Below are 20,319 nucleotides of genomic sequence, written 5' to 3'. Positions count from 1 at the left end.
TCATTCAATACACCTATATCAGGTTTGTGGTGCTTATACTTACTATTCTATATTGTACTGGAACATTCATCATTCAGTATTGTACTATAGGCCTGGAAAATTCATCAACGAACAGTACAAGCCTGTACAGTAATGAGTAAAGCGGACTACAATCATTACAAAACAACTTCTTCGTTACTTATCATTTGTTCTTCATACACTGCTGACAAAAACTCGTGCCCGTTTCATCTTACATTATCGAAACGGGCTCTTTGTCTAGTCTGTTAATGAATTATCTAGTAAACCAGCTGTGCTACCTATTTTGAAATCTGAGTAATCAACATAGACCTCAACATTCATGATTTCAGTGCACCTTGCAATGCATATGTCTCTAATTTATGCCATTTAGTATGGGATTTGTAATGGCAGTCACGATATTTAGGATGCACCCTCCATTGGGATGACAAATGCAACACATTTTATTAGTAACCAACCATACAGACACTTAACCTTTTATTAAGGTGGATGGGAGATAGAGTAAAGAAGCCCTACGAAATTAAAAAGTACATGATATTTATAGTTAAATCTTGTTTGTATTGTTGTAATAATAGTATTGTGTACACACCATGCAGTAAAAATATCAACATCTGTGCTAGTCCTAAGGCAATAAATTATATATGGCTATCATGTTGCAGTCTGATTTCATATAAGTCAAGTTAACTTTATTTATAAAGCTCTTTACATATATAAGGCATAGAAGAGTGTATATATCCACAAATGTTATGGATGCTATTCAGTAAAAAAAATATTGGAATTTACATTGCATTGTAAGTATTAAAGTAGATTACATTTTGTCTAAAGTTTCTTATTTAAAGGTAAAGCCTGTGGCCGAAGCACAGGAATCTGGTTTATCGATTGAACTACATCGCTTTGACTATTTTAGATCCATTTTCTGTGGGTAATGCAACTAGATGCTACTCACACAGCTCCCATGCAGCCAAGTCCTCTTTTAAGCCTAGATCAATGTTGTATGATCTGCTGGAAAATATACAGTACTTGCAAGCAGAGACTTTTCAGTGTAATGAGGTGCACTATTAAGCTGATATAAGGCTCGGTCGTCCAACTTGACCATAGGTCTGTGGTTGTTTAATAAAATTCTAGTTTCTTTATGTCAGATTCAGCATCACCTTTGCATTTTGTGTACAGTTCAGGGATGTACGAAGTAATTGCACAAAAGCAACTTATATTGCTTATTTAGTTTGTTGGCTAGTTTCAGAACCATCTCTGCAGTCAGCATATAAGGCCAGCATGTCTTCTGCTAAGTAATATGTGTCAGTGTCTATGATCTTATGTCTCCTCAATGTTTGCTCAAATGGCATACCACTTATAATTATACACATTGGTATTGTTGTTTGCTTTGGCTCAGCTGGGATTTAAGGCTACAGGCAGCTTAGCTTGTGTTTACCTTTTTTGCAGTGTAGAGTTATATGTGTTGTCTGTGATGCAGTTATAAATTGTTTCCACACAACAAAGCAACTTCTGTCATGAATGTTTTGTACAATAGTACTGTGTGATTGATCAATGTCAGATCAGTATCTAAGTGGTCAAATCCAAAGTACTGTCAAATGACAGATTCAGATTTTTTTTTTCTGTATCAAGTCACCAACTTCACTTTCCTCCGTACTCATATTGGCATGGTAAACGACAGATTAGGTTTAGGTAAAAAGATTAGGTTATTCTGTCATTTTCAAAAGCAGATACTCCACTAGGCCACTAACCTGAAACAAATGACATTGGGAGTGATTGAGGAGGCTTCTGATTGGTCATCCTTAATGTGTTTCACATGTCAATAGTTCATGTTCAGTTGGCTGGAAGCAAAACCCCCTACAAATGCATGCAGCGACTGGAGGCACAATGCTACTGGCAGAAAATCGCAGAGATTTTGACTAATTTTATTTTAGTTCTTGTAATTGTGCAGCACTAGTGCCATCACCATTTTTAAGCTAATGGTTGACTGAATGTATTCAGAGCACTGGTATTGGATCTGAAGTAGTGTTAGGAGATAAGGGTGTCCACATAATTATACATAGCAAATATCATAGAATAATAAAACAGTGTTAAATGATGAAAAAGAACAAAAGTGCCATCACATCCTGAAGCACCCGAGAAAATGCTGGATGAGCATGAGACATCCAGATTTTCAAGTCTTTCTAAATGGGTTACCATATTGGTGCCTATATTATATACAGTTTGCATGTAAACAGCTGTAGTACAACAGTGTATTTTTTTTAAATAGTGCACTATAAACATTTCTTATCTGTTTTAACAGCCACTGGACACTAGTTACAGAATCACATAAAAGGAAAAGCAGCTTGTTTGAAAACATGAAAAAATTAGTAACATTTTTACACCACATAGCAAAACTGTGGTCTGTGTTTGTTGCCAACCACTATGTATATATAAATATTAGGACATAAGTATGTTGTGATTAGGCAACCACAGACTATTATAACTATGCTATACATATTCACATGTACACTTCTGTTGTGAAGTCTTATGTCAGAGGCAGGATTATCTGTCGTTTAACATTTGAGGTTTTTAGCCCCATTTTAATTTGAGTTTTGCTGTTGCTGGTTGTTGTACAGTGGATTGTGAATATGATATAAGGGACAGATGGACATACTGACCCTGCACGCTTAGATTTGTATGCAAAGATGTGGATTTCCTAGCTGTGCTGTATACATTTGTTCTTCTACTGGAGATGCAATAAAGCTAAATCTTTATCACGGCAGACTCAACGTTTAGTAAAAGAGCTAGTGCAGTAGTATTCTTTGCAGTATGGACCCTTTATTCAATATATCTGGTGCTCATGGAGTTCAGAGGTATAATTTGGAGTGACAGTCAAATCTTGCTAGTTGATCACTACCTGTTTGTTGAAGTGAATTTAGAATGAGGGTTAAAGAAGGTGATTGACTGACAGTCAGTAGGATGACCAACTTATATAGAAAGGTACAAAGCACTTAAGCTGGATGTACCACTGATAAATGAGCCTGACCGTGTTGGTACTGCAATGCAAATTTCACATACTATCATGGAGATCTTGACTTGTGACGTTTCACCTTTCCACTTTAATGTGAGATTGCAATTGGATTTTTGGGAGAAATGTGAGGTCACTGTCACTTGCTCATCAAGTAAAAAGCACTTAAGATAAACTTTTTTTTTTTTAAATAAACAGGAAACTAAATTTTATTAAAGGTATGTTGCATCGCTCTAAATGTAATTAAACCACAAAAATGACACTTCTGACTGACCAGATTGTGTTTTATTTTATTTTAAACAATTGACTGAGGTGAAAGGTCAGTGTTGCATCACATCTTGGAAAATTCGGTTAGCTTTATTCTCTCTGAATTGTCTGGACAGAGCTCCAACTTCATAGAGCATTCATGTGACATTTTTGACTCGGAAATTTGAATTTACCATCTCTCTGATAGCACGTGACCGCAGGATATGTCAACACAGAGTGTAAAGATCAAAATATTGAAATATATTTAAAAAAAAAAAAAAAAAAACCTCTCAATGAAATTGAAAATATAATTCATCCTTGATTTTTGTTTATACTTTTAGTATCACTGTTGATAATCTTTTCTGTGCTTTTTCTTATGTTTTATATATGATTTGTGTTTTTCAGATTTCCAGAAGACCAAATTATACAGTATAAGAGAAAGTATATATAGCAAAATGCTCTTTAGACAGTCTTTTTAGTTTTGATCTCTTGGTTAGTGCAATACCTACAGCATATGCATGCAGAAAATAATTTTTTTTTTTTTTTTTTTTTTTTAGAGGGACCAGAAGAAATAACAATGAACTATTTCCAACATGGAGTGAAAGATCTGGCCACAGCTTTCTTTTACATGCTGGTGGCTATTATAATGCATGCTGTTATCCAGGAGTATGTGCTTGATGTAAGTGAAGAACTCAATAGGCATACTTAATTCCTTTTAATTTGTGTCAAGAACAGCATCATCCGATTTGCTCTACATCCTAAAATGGCATTAATGTTTTTCACATCTGTGTTCTTTCTTTTCCCTTAAAAGAAAATCAACAGGAAAATGCATTTATCCAAAACCAAGCACAGCAAATTTAATGAATCAGGACAACTAAGTGCCTTTTATTTATTTTCTTGCATCTGGGGTATGAGCCTTCTCATGTCTGTAAGTATAATTTGTTTAAAGGTTTTTTTAGATTACAAATTATAGCTTTTCTCAGTTATACGCTTCATACAATTGCTGTATCACCACCTTCACAGTAGCATCACACATTTTATTAATCACCAGCATATTTAACCCACCTGCGTTATAAGTAATAAAGTAAACTAGGTTCAGGTTATATAATGAAAAATAGAATTTAAATGCTTGAATGTCTTTTTTTTTTTTTTGGTTTGGTCATAAAAGAGTTCTTTATTAGTAATGCAATTAAAGAAGAAAGTTATCATAATCCCAGTACAGACTGCACAGTCCGCTAACCTGTTACTAGAAATTCTTGGTTATGACTTTTTTTTTTCCCCCCCTTGAGTTCTAAAATGACTGCTGCTGTTTTAGAAAATTTGAGAATAATTTCCTTTATTCTTTTATTAAAGGTTTACTTCTGCTCTATCAATTCTGTGTGTGTGTGTGTGTGGTGGTAGAAAGTTTACTTTTAAGGAGAGATTTAATTAAGATGTGCGTTTTATAAAACTCAAGTCTTAATTTTAATCTGAACTTATAAATTTCACCCCTAAATATTAACCTTATTTTGACATAGTTATGTACTGAATGACAGAATAGTAGATGGGAAAAGGAGATATAACAGCAAAAAAGGGAGTAGGTCATCATCCATCATCATCATCCATCACCTCAAAGTAAGAAACAAACCCAAACAGAAGTGGCCTGAGCCTGCTTGAGCATATCAGGTAGAAGGCCCACCTTAAAGTGTTTACAAAGAAGTAAGTGTAATACCTGAGAGTAAAGGGTTAGCAGAACTAACCTGATCCTGTTATATACAAAGGATATCCATCTTTACCAAAAATGAGTTTATATTTATAAATTTGTACTTAGACATCTGAAATAAAGTGGCTCAATATTAGCATAAGTGCTCTATAAAGTGTGTTAAGCCCTTAGATGAAGCCCCTTATTTTTCATTGTAATGTAATGTACTCACTACATGCATTCTTCACCAGTTGCAGTCAGGTTGATATTTTGTAACGCAAAGAGGGTTTGGCTGACACGCATACAGCAATTGTGAAAGGTATTATTAAGGAGGTACCTGCCAAAAATTACTTTTAGTTATCCCAAGAATGCAATACAGCATACTTGTCAAGCCCATAGTATGCATGAAGCATGCTGATTGTAGAGTCACATATTGCAGCTAATTCCAATGAATTGACCCATGGCAGGGAAGGTGGATCTGAAGTAGTGAAGGTGGTATTTTGTAAAAACCATCGCTTCATTCAGAGTTTGTTGTATCGTGATTACTACTGACTGTTGTTTGACTGTTGTAAGCTGCACTCATTGCCGGCAACAGCTTAATGAAAATTATTTTTTAGTCCACATTGACAAGTGCATGCATGTGGATGTTGCTCCTGTTTGTTATTGTATTTGCCACTGTCTTGCTACTGAGGGTTTTGATTTAAGTCTATTAAAATAGTACTGAGTAAAAATGCATTTCATATACTTTTTACTTGGTATACACTATATGTATTATGTCTATGTATTTTTAGTAGTGTTGTAATAACCTAAAATTTCATTTTCTTACCAGGAAAATCTTTTGTCACAGCCTGTCCTTTTATGGGAAGGTTATCCTCACACCTTAATGTCGTAAGTAATTCACAAAATATATTTATTAAAAAAAAAAAAACTGATCTGCAGTATGGTTTTATGTATATCAAAATGTGTTGTTGTATCCACAATGTGTTGGTTCTAACCAGTGTGTCTAAAGTTACTAGAATCATTTGTAGTTGTGTTCTCACGAAATGCAAAAAGCACCTGCTACCATCGTGTCTGATAATTTGCATGAAACGACTAGGCACCCAATTGACCAATTGCATTGAAATTTTGTATACTTCAAGGAAATTTGTAGAGAATTTCTTTATTGAGATGCACTAAATAGGGAACACTGAAATTTGAAAAACATCCATTTAAAATCATTGGTGACCTTTTAAAGTTGTCTGTCCTAGAATTTTTACATGCCCGCTAACCACTCCTGACAATGAAACAGATCCACAGTATAAGTTATTTGAATGTGAAGTGTCATGCAAGTGTGTCTCCTCACTATTATATCAGTGGCTTGTTTTGAACCTGTACAGCACTAGATGAGTTTTCCAGTAGCCTGCAGATGTACCGGGTAAGTAAAAAATGCAAGCAAGAAAAACAGTCACATAAAGCAAAAGTCACTTAACTGGTTCGATTGTTACAGCTTTCAAAACATGCAGGTCCCCAAATTCACCCGAATGTTACGAAGTGCATAGATTTAATGGGCTTTTTTTTTCTTTTTTATACTGCAAACTTCCCATTGTCATATTCAAATATAGTTAAACATGAAACATTTTGCAGCAGGTAATAGAAATCTACAGTATATTTCTGTGTATAATGTTTTTAATTACGGACTTATAATGGCACAGTGGGTAAATGTGTTTATTGGAAAATCCCAGCTAGTTAAAGTTTTGGCATGTTTGTTTGGATTTTCCCCAGTTATCCTGATTTCCTCCCACATGTCAAAGTTTTATAGACAGAACTATGCAACTAGTGCATCATAATGACTAGGGTGGTAAACTTTTAAACCGCAAGGTTTTATTTCAATTCTTGCATCTCGTGCACTGTGTGACCCAGACAAGTTCACTTAATATTCCAGTGCTCCAATTTTAAACATTTATAATGTTTCCGGAGGTTAATATTTCATATAATAATAAGCTTGCACAGCATGAGTGGGTTTGGAACATTATAGCTTAAGAATTCTAGTTTTGAATTCTAGCTTTAACACTGCCAACATGATGTTTGCACATGATGCTTTTTTTCTTTCCCTCTGGTATTCTTTGTTTTTTATTATCATAAAAAGGTTCATTGATAACTGTAAATTGTCACTGTGATGGACAAATGACCTATCCTGCAATGTGCCTAATTCTGCCAGGGTTTATGTCATGGGTTTCATTTATAAAACTTTGCATGGATTCATGAAAATGGACACTTCTACATGTTTATGATGGCAAGAACATGTTATGTTTTATGTATGTACGCCAGCACCATATGAAAACTGAATGTAGCGCCTTGTCAGTTGGTGTATGGCTTCCAGCAAGGGGGCCATGATGGAGTGAAGCTTAGCTAAAATATTGCTAACCTGTTGGCCAGTTACCTGCCTGAGAAGTGACAACAAGTAGTCAATATAAACTGAAGAAAACTAAAAATTTCTTTAAATGTACACAGAATTGGTCCTCAAAATGGAACTAAAAGTTTATAAATCATATTCATTACTTTTAAGTTTTGTTGTGTTTGTCACATCAATGCACATTCAATACTAGCTTGGTGATATTAATGTATCATACACATGAGTCATCATTTAGCTGGTTTGGCTGCATTTCCCTGTTTGATCAAGGTCGTTGTCATTTCAGTTTCTACAAAATGTTAGATACGGATTGTTCAGTTGACGTAAATCTACACAAGTTCTCCCTTCAACTTTCATAAATCCCAAGTTTTGTGTGGAAAGTTGTGTATGCCTATTTTTTGTACCTTTGCATGTTTTGTAAATTTGACCCCAACTCCCATGATCCTAAACTGGATACATAAGATAGATAATAAATGAATGAATACATGTTTGATTTGTTGCATGAACATCCCTTAAAATGGAATGGCATCTCCTAATTCTGCTGGGTTGAGTTATGGCTCCACACGCCCAGGTAATGGAGACGGAGGATTCAGAAAATGAAGGCTACCACTACTGCTGAACTATATCAAGCTAAGGCCAGTAGGCAAATCATTCACATAATGCTGCTGTTTTAGTTGCTTTATAACTTGTAAGGGCTATCTGTTTAAGTGTTTTTATCAGGTTGATTGTTAGGGGAGTTATCTCAAAATTTCCTTTGTAAGTGCTTATGTTTTGCTGATAAAGTATAAATAAAATTTGCAGCTTTCACATCTTCTGTATAAAAATATCTTTCTGTTCTCTATTTTAAAAGCACTTTCTTCCTTGTTTTTGTAAACTATTACTTAATGAGTAATGTTTCACATTCTAAAATGTAAGGAATTCTTAGTTATTTACTGTATTTCACTTTGCCACCTCCTAACTAACCAGGATGTACAACAGAAATGGCTCATCACCTTGAGATCTACAAAAGGAAGAAGTAAAAATGGCTGTTTCTGCAGTGCACTTTCTTTGCTCAACTCCTAGGGAAAATTCAGGAGAGTGTGCACAAGTTGACAGACAGCCCTAAAAGGTTTTTGGATGGAGCACAACTGCTGAATGGATGTTATGGAAGGGAGCTTTTTTTGACCACTAGTACATCTACCTTTTAGACTGCAACAACAGATACTCAAAAGTAAAAACCAGAATTACAGTGTGATTGGTATAATTAGGTAGAACACTTTGAAATGCTGTGAAAAGAGCCCTTTTCCTGGAGCAAAACAGTTCTTGTAAGATTACTTTCTTAGACTGAAATACTGGTTTATTGCTAATGCAAATCTAGCTCTCAAATACCACATTCTCCAGCTTTCTACAGTAGAGCACCTGGACTCTGGTTGTGTCATTGCCAGGAGTGGAGAACGTTATGTGGGCAACTTGCACATTCTCTTCTTTGTTTCCATGAGTATTCTCCACCAAATCTATTCCCTAGAAACACTTACCTGTTTTACACAGATTTGCCCAGGAAGTTTTCTAAGACAATAGGCCTCTGTTATAATGTTGAGGGATAATCAAATGTATCAGAAGTGCTATGTAACTAACTAATTACTTTTCTGTTTACAAAATTTGTAGATTTTTTTTTTATGAATTGTGGGCTAATATTATTGGCTCACTTGAGCTACTTAATCTTAAAAATGCTACATTTAGTTGGCCATGAGTAAAACGTTCCTGCCGTTGATCTATTCCTGCTTTCGTAGCTTCTGTTGATGGTCAATGTGAAAACAATATTAAAGGGAACTGTTTCCTTTGAATTCAAAGATGTAATAAGTTGAATAATATGAATTGTGTGTATTTATGTCTACCTGCCTTGTGCCCCATGCTTGCTTAGATAGATTCCATGCTTCCCTGTAACCTTGCTGAGGAAAAATCAGGTTATGAAAACAGATGGATGGATTATTTTTTTTGTTTGTGTATTATTTTTATTATTGTATATTAAGTTTTCATTTGTTCACATCATTCAAACAAGCATTACAAATGACTAAAACATTAAAAGTATATTCAAGCTTCAGTTTTTCTGTTTTATGACAGTAATGTGTGTCATGAGATTTTGAGTGTGATTCGGAGTAATGCTCATGAATAAGGAAATGCTGACAAAGCGAATAAAGTCCATTAATGATTTATTAACACAACAGATATTTATTTCAGTACACAGGATGATCATTTAAGTATTTGGTGTATGTACTTTGAAGAATGAAGAAATTTGCAAACAGCACCTTATAGAAAATAATATTACGAAATACATTCTGTATGTAGTCCTTGTAGGCATTACCTTATATTTTTTGTACTTAAGGAGTAAATGTGGGAGTTTTGCAGCAATGTTCTGTGTGTGCAAGGCTATAAGGTGTGTTTGTTTTGGGCTTGGTTTGGTATATTTGGTGCGTGTAGCTTCAGGTTAAATAAATAGAATTGGGTGGGGATGTGGAGCTAGGGTGGGCATTCGGGGTCCCTGTCAGTGTAACACGTGGGCACACTATACAGTCTCCATTTCCTGTTTCTTTTGAGCTACACTAGCGCCACTGCTCGCAGCTTATTGTCTGGTCGTGAGGAATACAACACCTCATGTATTTCTCTCTCCTTCCTTGGCAGCTGGGCTCAATTGTGTAACCTCATCATACTTCAGCTTTGGTGAATCTTTCTTCTTTCATTTTAAGGGTCATGCCACAAATCATCTTGTTTCTTTATCCTTGTCAAATTTCTTCCACTTATTCACTCATTCGTCCACACTTTTGATAATTGGTGCTGTTGTGCCAATGTGTGTGTGTGTGTACTGTATGTATATATGTCTTTTTTATATATAATATATATATAAAAATAGAGAGATACAAATGCAATGCCATCCTTTCTAATGATCTCTCTTACATTCTGCCCAGAAATGATGTGATAGGTTCTGTTGTCAATCCTGTACTGGGAAAGCAAGTTATGAAAATGCATGAAATGTACCAATAGGGTTTTTTTTCTCCTTTTTTCAGCTAGAGTTCACATGAGACTTTTTTGTTGTCTCTTTCTAGGACTATACCATATTTTGCCAGAATTATTAGTGGAATAGATATTATGTTGTCAATTTGTGCTGTTCCATTGTTTTCAAAATATAAATACTGAGTGACCACTGTATTAGGTATACATTCCTAGCACCTGCATTCTTTGAGGCCTTGGTTCAGCAAGGCACAGGAAACAATTCTTGGGGATTTTGGTCCATGTTGATATGGTAGTAACATGCTGCTGATCTTTCAAGCACCCATTCATGCTGTGATCTCCCATTTCACATTAACCCAAACATATTAGATTGAGGTCTGGAGACTATGCAGACAGGCAGGTCTGTGCCTTTCTAAATGATGGCCAGTCAATTCAGATTACCACAGGTGAACTCCACGTTTTAGACACATCTCAAACATTTAAAGCAAATGGGATACACCTGACCTGATTTGGAGTGCCACAACGAAGTGTCTGAATACTTATAGAAGTGAGAGATTTCAGTTTTTGATTTTCTAGTAAAATTGTAAACATTTCTGAAAACATGTTTTCACTTTTTGTCTTTATGGGATATTGAATGTAGCAACAATGAACAATTTATTCATTTAAAATAAAATCTACAACAGTAGTGTGCAGAAAGTAAAGGGATCTGAATCCTTTCTGAATCCACTGTATATGTGTTCACATGTTTGTTTCAGATGGACTTGAGCTTTTGGTGCTGTTATTAGTTAACTGTATACTGTTTGGTTTTTAATTTTGGTGTATTTTTGCTTTGTTTACAGGTTCCAAATGAAATTTTTCTATATCTGCCAGTTGGGTTACTGGTTACATGCTTTACCAGAGCTTTATTTCCAGAAGATCAAGAAGGTATGGGTGTTTTGTTTTTGTTTTTTTTTTAATATATAAACACGCTTGTGTTAAGTAATTGTCAGGAGCAGGCTTGAACAATGAAACGTTTGAATCTCAACAAGTGTTTGGCACAATAATTCATTATGCACTTGCCCACTTACATGCTCTTTGGGAGATGCTGTGCTTGTTCGGTAACTGAGTGGAGCCCTCAGTATTAAAGGACTGAAATGCCTGCAGGTTTAATCAGTGTATTGGCTTGAAGAGCGCTTGATTTAATGATGGTGAAATTAGTTCATTCTTCAAACCTCCTCTCAATCTAACCTGACAGTGCTACATAATGAAGTGAAAGCAAACAAGTCAATTTATGATCAGTAAATGTCACTCGAGTCCTATTTATTCTAATTTTTAATCATTGGTGAATTTAAATGATGGTATTGAAAGGCAAAATGTGTTTGGATTAATGTGAGTTTGTTATTAGATGAGTTCTTGAACCTGTTAATTGCATGCTTGGAGTAATTCCTATTCCCTTTAGTAATTTTTCCCCTCTTAGATGGCTTTGTCATGTGATGTGTAAAGCCCCATTTTTTTGTATTCTTTTAGCTTGCTTATTTCATCATTCAGTAGTGTTACTCTCCTCTACCTCATGTGTTACTGCTGCTTAGCTTCTTTTATTTTTGTCTTGATGGTAGTGATAGTGATTCCCCTTCACTTTGTACTGATTATTGTGCGGCCAGTTCCCCTTGTTGGTTTACCTGGAGGTGGAGGTCTTCTGTTTGTGTATTTTGCTACAGGGTTACACATCAAGGATTAGCACCATTAGACTTGGGACAGACTCCAGCCTTGAAGAGGGTACAATCATAAACACATACTCCCAAATAAAAGCCAACAGTCAATCTGATATGCATGGTTTTAGGATGTGACATGTAATGTTAACAAACAGAATTACAATAAACTTCATTAATCTAGTGTGTGTGTGTGTGTGTGTGTGTGTGTTTTTGAAATGACAGGCTCCACCCACTATGATCCTATGTTTGGATTAAGCGTATTTAACAATAAATGCCTGGACAGAGATCACAATCTTGCATATTGTGTTGACATCATAGGGTGGTTTTACACAAACTCGATTCATCCAATAGTTTGAACAAAAACTAATAGAAACCTTAATCAGCTACCAGAACACCTTATTTTGTTTTGTTTTTGGTAGTGATGTGAAGTTAGGTGCTTAATCCAAAAAAATACTAAAAGAGACGTGTAGATATTGGAATGGATATAGTCTGGGAAGTTTGTGAGTAACACCAACATATTGTTACTGCTTGTATCTTAATGTGCATCACAGGTACAGTATATTAATGGAAGCAATTATTAAGGAAAAGATCAAGCAGCGTATGTCAAGAACAGTCGAAATAAAATAACATGAGTTCGGATGAGCAGGTCATGTTTCACAAATATGCTAGAATTCTATGAGGAAACAACAAAAGCGTGTGATAAGTGAGGTGATGATGATATTTGTCTTAATTTTCCGAAGGCTTTTGATAAGGTACAATATGAAAAAGTAGTGATCAAACCAAAGGAAATTGTAATTGTAAGGCATGGTGTGTAGGTGGTACAAAAGTGGCTCAAACACAGTAGGCAAACAATTATGGGGGGAGGGGGAGTTTTTCAAAATTAGGTGATGTTGAAATTGGTGTCCCCAAGGGATCAGTGCTGTGTCGTCTGTTCCTTTTTTCTGCACATAATGCATATTCATCTAAATTATTAAAGAGGGACTTGGTCAGATATGTGTCACATGAAATTTTAATGTTAGTAAATGTAAGACGTTTTACACAGGAAGTAGAAATGTTAAATTTGAATACACAGTGGGAGGTCTGAAAATTTGAAGCGCCTCTTATGATAAGGACCTAGGAGTCATAGTAGACTCATCACTGTGTACATCTAAACAGTGTACAGAAGCAATTCAGAGGACTAATATGATGTTAGGTTATGTAGCACGATGTGTGTAGTACAGGTCAATGGAGGTTATGCTTGTTGTATAACGAACTAATGAGGCCTGACCTGGAGTACTCTGTAATTGTTGTTGTCTCCATATTATAAAAAATACATAGCAGTGCCAGAGAAAGTCCAGACAGGTGGTTAATATTTGAACAGCAGCTGAGGACTGGTAGGAGTACTGCGGATAAACACATTTTAAGCATGAGTGCAGTGGCGTAGTTGGTTTTACGAGGGATCAGACAGAGAAAATTCAGCTGTGTGGAGTGATCTGAAATGAATAGGAGTAAGAAAGGTGTGGTCATGCTGTTGAGTGACAGTGATTCAAAATAGAAGGAAAGATGTTTTAAAGAGCTTTGATTTCCGAAGCACTGAAGAGCACGTGGGAGTGAAGCAGCGAGTGCAAATGGAAATATATCAAGAAGGTTGTAATGTGGGCTGTACTGATCTCCACTCAGAGTATGATGAGCAGAACATGGCGTGGGGATATTTCGACAGCTGGTGATGGTGGAGGACAGCTTGTAGGAATAGCACTTGGCAGTACAGCATGGCAAGGTGAGGTGGCGACAGACTGGTCCAACAGAGCATAGACGATGAAGGCCACTGGGAATAACTTGGATCTGCTGGAGTGACAGAGTAGATGTAGAGCCAACTAGAGCATTGAAGTGCACATACCTGTGCTAGCCACGGGTGGACTGCGTAAGTCCTAGTGATGTGCATTAGAGGTTCCCTCTTCTGGTGTCAGCATAACTGCAGTGTGAAGGTGTGCTCTTCAGAGAATATCTAGTTCATTTAAAGAAGCTCATTTAAAGGAAGACATGTTAATGATTTGTTTTTACTGAATTCCTGCGTTTTACCTGTTATATTCACTGAACAGATTTGAACATTATGGTCATGTTTAATTTATTAATTTGCCGTTTTGCAAAATAAACTTTGTGAACTCTTTGCACATTTTTAAAAAAAAAAAAAAAGCCTTATTTTTTTATGTCTGTTACTTGCCACTGTGTCCATCTTGGTTTATGTAGTGCTAGAGGGTCAACACAACATTTGAGTGTTGGGCATTCCTGGTGCAAGTACCTGTGGCGAGGGCCAGAACCTGGCTGTTTCATGGTTACCACTGAAAGGGCTGCACATATCATAGCAATATGGCTGAGGCTGGTGATATCCATTTCAAAACCTTAATGTGTCCAGAAGCTAGCTACTTCGTGTTTACCGCTTAAAGGTGATGTGTTCCAAGTGTTTAAATTTATGAAGGGAATGAACACTGTGGCTTCTAGATATTACTTAAAAAGTCTTCCAACAGGAACACAGGAATCAAGATTAGTAATCAAATTAAAAGAAACAGGAATTCAATGAGTAGGAGGATGCAAAAGTGGCTGAAACAGAGGAAGCAAAGTGTTATGGAAATTTAACAGCAAATTTTGCACAAATGTTAAGCTTTTTGTCACACAAACTATAGACACATGGAGTGAATTACCAAGTACTACTGTTAGAGAACTGGGCTTTAGGGACCTTCTAATTTCAATCTGTTATTTTGGACAATCTACAGTAGATGAATAGGATTGCTGAACATCTTGGGCTAAGCGACCTGTTCTTGTCACAATTGTTCTAATGCCTGTGTGTTTCTTCTAGGAAGAAATTCCTCACCAGCTTATTTACATCAGCCTTTACCTCATCCACATCACAGGAGCGTATCTCTTGAAGTAAGTGAGATATCAGACTGTGGCTCTATTGTGAAAGATAGGACACACCATCAAAAGCCAGCTGTGTAACTCATCATCTGTTTTGTTTTTATCTTTAGCCTTAACCGCCTGGGCCTTGTCCTCATGGTTTTGCACTACTTCATCGAGCTGCTTTTCCACATCTCCCGCCTTCTGTATTTTAGTAATGAAAATAGACAAACAGGGTAAGCTCTTTGCTTTGTGTTAAACCTACACTGTGTTTTTTGTATGATATGTGGCAAGGACATGGGATCAGCCAAGAGTAATGCTTTCTGACACATTTTATCCTAATTTTTAACTTCCGTTGATGCATGTCAGAAGAGCATTAGATTTTAAAAATTCCAAATTATGTCCACTGTTGTGCAATTTGTGCTATAGGCAGGCTTATATTTAATGTGGGGCAGTCCAGTGTTACTTGCCGAAATTATTTCTTGCTGCAAGAGTAATGTGAGTTTGTCAGCAGTCACAGCCACATTGACAAAAACATCAAGTGGAGTAAGGGATGGAAATAACCATGTTATTGGGGTTGCTCTGCTATTTTGTTGCCCTTTGGGGGAATTTTTGGAGTAGGTAGTAGCCTTCAGGAAGAAGCTGATGGATGCCCACCTTTGCAGTATACTTAAAAGAATTACTGGAGAAAACCCCTTAAACTTTATAAGTAACCTCTCATGTGCTACAGCCATTTTTAAGTCCATCTTCCAAACAAAATTAGATGCGGCTACTTAGACAACCTGGATGCTAATAGGAAAAAAAAAACCAAGTCTCATAGTCCCCTATTAACAATAATGTGTATTAAGCACTTTATTATGGAAGACTAGAGTAAGATTTCTTTCCACTGATGTATTAGAAACTAAGTGACATTTAGATTCTTTTTATAAGGTAGTCCTAACATTTATATAATGTAATGGGGGAAGCATGTTCTTTATAATTGTTTACAGAAAAGAGGTGTTTTGTCTCTGACCTTGTTACATGTGTAGGTATGTAGGGAGTTTCTAACATTCTGATGACTATTTTTACAATTGCAGTTTCACAATTTGGGCTGTCCTCTTTGTCCTTGGCCGGCTGCTCACACTGTCTCTGTCTGTCCTTACTGTTGGGTTTGGTCTTGCTGGAGCTGAGAACCAGGGCCTAGATCTTGCATCTGGAAACTTCAATGTGTTTTTTGTTAGGTATGTCTTTAAAAAACTACTGAATGAATTGTTTAAACATATGTACTAAAACTTGCTGAAAATGTAAACTGTATTAAATTTGATAGTATTAATAAACATTTACATCTGTGGGAATTTTACTTGAATGCAATAGTATGTTTTATGCCCGTACTGTGTATAATTTATTCATGTGGCTAGAACAGGGAGGTGCACGTATACCGTATGTCCAATAGGCAAAAAACGCTCAAGTGTTTTCAAAAAAGAACACATCCAATCTGTTAGTCATGTTTTTTTTTGTTTGCTTGTTTTTGTTTTTTTTTTGTATAGCCACTTTTTAAAATGAAAAAGAACAGATATCCGAAGTCTGTTCCCTTTTCAAAGTAACCTGCTTTACACTTAACTAGCCATCCCCCCCGCGGACAGGACAGTGAGGAGAGCCCCACACAGCCCTCTACTCCTGATGTCACTCTTCCCTCTCCCTTCGGCCCGCAGCCTCTGTCTCGGATTAGCACGAATATATCGCTCCTGCAAGTGAACTATGATTCTTAGTGCAATGAGAGAAGTTGCAAAATCAACCGGAATATTCAAGCAAATTATAGAAGAAAAAAAAGATCTAAATCCGTTAAGTAGTTCTCTCATTCGCTAACTAAGAGGAGTTAAGGTTATGCCCCGAGGCAGACGCATGAGAGAGGAGGGCCCCGCAGCCCAATGACACTCTCTCCGATTCGCGCTAATAAATCAGTACCTCACGCAAACTATGATACTTATCAGGATGAGAAAGTCGCAAAATCAACGGAATGTTCAAGCAAATTATAGAAAAAAAAAACAGATCTAAATCCGTTAAGTAGTTCCTCGTGAAAGCGTACAGGCATACAGACAGGTCTAAAAAACTAAGAAATTTTGCACTTGGACCACGAAATTTTTAAAACCATTTCTTAGCGAGCACCTATGGGCCAAGGGTAACCTACATTCCAAATCTCAAGTCCTCATGGTTCGGTAGATTTTGTGATGAGTGAGTCAGTGGTATTTGGCGCTTTTATTTATTTATATATATATAATATATATATAATATATAAAACTTCTTGCACTATTTCAGAAATACTACAGTAACTTGCAGCAGTATTTTTTTTTATTTTTTTTACCCATCATCTTCAAATACCAAGGCCATTGCTGTAATGCTCGTATCAAGCATTAAGAAGAAGTTACACCACTTTGTAGGCCTGAATCACACCTGTTTGTGTACAGAAAAGACCATTAACATACATCTGTTTTCATTGGTTTTTGTTTTGAATGCTCTTTAACGCATATAGGGTGATGAATTTACATGCACTAAATTTACATATCAGCCTGGCATTTTGTACTTTAATAAAGTTTTCTAGTGGAGAATAGTAAAGCTAAAGTTTTTTTGTTTTTTGTCACATGCAGACTTTCTGTCCCATGTGGGTTGTGGTCATCTGGTAGTATGATGCCAGCTTTGCCTGTTATGATGGCAATCAATGGCGATTGTAGTCCTGAAGATGCGCTGGAGACAAAGATGATTTTGGGTAAATTCCTCCATGGTGCATGATTGTGCATCTATGTGTGGAAAATATGCAGCATGACACTTTTACTTCATATGCTGTACATTTCTTATTTATATAGGAACATTTTGTGATGGGGTCAATATTTTATTTTGGGCGTCCCATGCTGTCTGTCTGTGGACATATGACATGAGTGAAACTTGGCACATCTGTTAGCACTGCAAAATGCTAGAATCCTTTTGATCTTAAAAAAAATAATAATTTTAATAGAGCCTTTTTGCACACATTTTTGCCCAAATTACAGCATAATTGAAGAAATAGAATCTAATTTTTTTTCAACAATACACAGACTTTGTTTTAATTAAGTTTTTTGGTGAATGCACATATCCTTTAATTATTTAATATGTTCATTTCCACACTTTTATATATTTGGGTTCTACACTTTCAGATGATGTAATAACCTTCTAGACACGTGCAAGATTGCATGTGAAAATTGTTCATGTGGATTGTGTTTTCACTTACTGTGGTGGTTTCTGTGAAGAAAAATAAATGTGTATTAATTGTAATGCCATAACTGAAGCAGAATTTCCTACTTTTCATGGTAGAAAGTGTCAGAACTGTCTAAATAATGTTTTCTCTGAGGCAATAGTTCCAAACAGTCCTTAACTTCTCTAGTATACAATGTCATTCTGTGTCATTAAGCACTTCAGACCACTATGTAGGCTTGTTTTATGTTCTTTTCATCATCTTTCTTCTTGTCATTGTCCAGAATCACTGTGCTTGCTGTGATCTGTATCACCCAAGTCTACATGATGAGGAAATTCATCAGCTTTCAATTAAGGAGGTGGAGAGAGCACGCTCAAACCCAAACTGTCAAAAGAAAATCTGCTCCAGCGAAAAGTAAATCAAGAAAAGGTTTGTCAATATACATGACTCTGTTTTTAATATTTGGTGTGCAAAAATATCCAAAATAAAATAACAAATTAAATGTTGTAATGCCACTAAACAATGCAATGGTAGTAATTGATAGCATTTTGTGTCCATTAAGGAGCTCTAGGTTCTTTTAGAAGAATAGAATTAATTTGCCAGGCAGTAAATGTTTTTCACACCCCTCTGCAACCCAGAAACTGTCGCTTTATAAAATAAAAGTAAAAGATTGCACTTAGGTTGTTTTTCTTTTTGATGATGAATGCTTACATCCATAAAATTGGCAAAAGAAGCTCTGTTGATTCTTTTTCAAGTCAATTTTTCTTCTCTAATTTATAATGGAGCAGTTGCTGTAAACCAGAGTTCAGGGTTGAGGAAAATCAAGTCAAGACAATGGTTTCCTTTAAAATCCTTTATATAGTCCTACTCTCTGACTGATCTGGATCAAATTTTGCATAGTTGCTCCCTAGGACCATACAGACAAGGTGAATCCATAATTTTGACCCTGGTGGTCTCAGTGGGTAAATGTTTTGTTCGCCCCATCGGAGCAAGTAACACAACTGAACACAGAATGAAGGCAGATAAGTAAAAATGACCAGAGGTTAACATTACTTACCCAGGCAAAGTTGTGTGATGCTTCTATCTGCTGTAATATAAAAAGGAGTATCATGCTCTTTTGCAGGGGGTGTTGGGTGAGGTTTGATGGAGAGTGGAAGTTCAGCACAACACAAAAGAGAATCCAAGGGTGGTGGTTTAACTCCTGCTTTGTCAGCTTTTCTTTGTAGTTTAAGCACTACAATCTGTCCACCTTGAACTAGGAGGGCGAGTCGGACATGACAGCATTCATGGTTAGAATCCAGCAAGGAGTTACTGCAATTTGGGAATGCTAGGCAGACCCCAAAAAGAATAAATTCTCGACACACAAGAGCAGAGACATTGATAGAGAGGCAGTGTGGATTAAAGATGGGGCAGCTAGCAATAACCTCAGGGTCACCACTTAAAAACACACAAACCTTTGATTTTGGTTTAATCATTTACTGTTGAAGTACTACTGCTAAAGTGTTCTGTGCCAGCACACTTTTAAGAGCACATTTCAACAAAACTTTGATTGAGTTGAACTTTTGAATCTATATTTTCCAATTTGACTTAATTTTTTTCAGATTGCTTTCTAAATCTTTTGTGATTTAGGGTATCCTTTGTGGTTGAGACCCTTACTTTTCAAAACTCCATCTCCATTCATACATTTTGTCCTTCCTGTTGGTCTCACCTACTCCACCTCAGTCTTGGTGTATTTCTTCACTTAAATCATCCGCTACCTTTTGCTCCAGATGTCCAAATCACTTTAGTGGTTTCTCCTCGACACAAAACCTATCATCTCGGCATTTCTCTTCATCTCATTTAGTGAAAATCCACAAAATAATCATTCTCTTCTATATTCCTTTACAGCTTTGTATTGTGTTCCCTCATTGGCCACATATCACTTCCATAAGTATAGCACTCCTCTCATAACTTCCATGTACTGTAGCTTTTATAAACGTAACACTACAGTGTCAGAGATAATCCTTTTGATTTCCAAATAGAGGACAGCTCCCACGCACCTCTTGCCCTGGCTAATACCACACTGACCCAAACAGCAGAACTTCTGTACTTTCTTAGCCTATATATTTCTAAATTTACACTTACTACATTGGCACTACACCTGCCCTTTCAATGCATCCTGCCCCTACGCTTCCACCCTTCACTTTGGTATTTCTTACTGCTAAATTGATTTCTTTTCACTTCCAAACTGGCTTA

General features: G+C 36.3%; 1 protein-coding gene across 1 annotated transcript in view; it reads left to right on the top strand.

Moving 5' to 3' along the window:
• Positions 1–20,319, top strand: part of tram1 (translocation associated membrane protein 1) — a 53,232-nt gene that overhangs the window by 27,577 nt on the left and 5,336 nt on the right. Inside the window, exons 3-10 of the mRNA XM_028803607.2 lie at positions 3,820–3,941; positions 4,074–4,190; positions 5,773–5,831; positions 11,157–11,241; positions 14,842–14,912; positions 15,011–15,115; positions 15,956–16,099; positions 18,368–18,513. Coding sequence (XP_028659440.1) covers positions 3,820–3,941; positions 4,074–4,190; positions 5,773–5,831; positions 11,157–11,241; positions 14,842–14,912; positions 15,011–15,115; positions 15,956–16,099; positions 18,368–18,513 — 849 coding nt within the window. The remainder of the gene's footprint in view (positions 1–3,819; positions 3,942–4,073; positions 4,191–5,772; positions 5,832–11,156; positions 11,242–14,841; positions 14,913–15,010; positions 15,116–15,955; positions 16,100–18,367; positions 18,514–20,319) is intronic.

Source organism: Erpetoichthys calabaricus, chromosome 6 (assembly GCF_900747795.2).
Source record: "Erpetoichthys calabaricus chromosome 6, fErpCal1.3, whole genome shotgun sequence".
NCBI classification, from domain to species: Eukaryota; Metazoa; Chordata; class Cladistia; order Polypteriformes; family Polypteridae; genus Erpetoichthys; species Erpetoichthys calabaricus.
The sequence above is the reverse complement of the archived record's forward strand: the minus strand, read 5'-3'. Positions and strand labels throughout refer to the sequence as shown.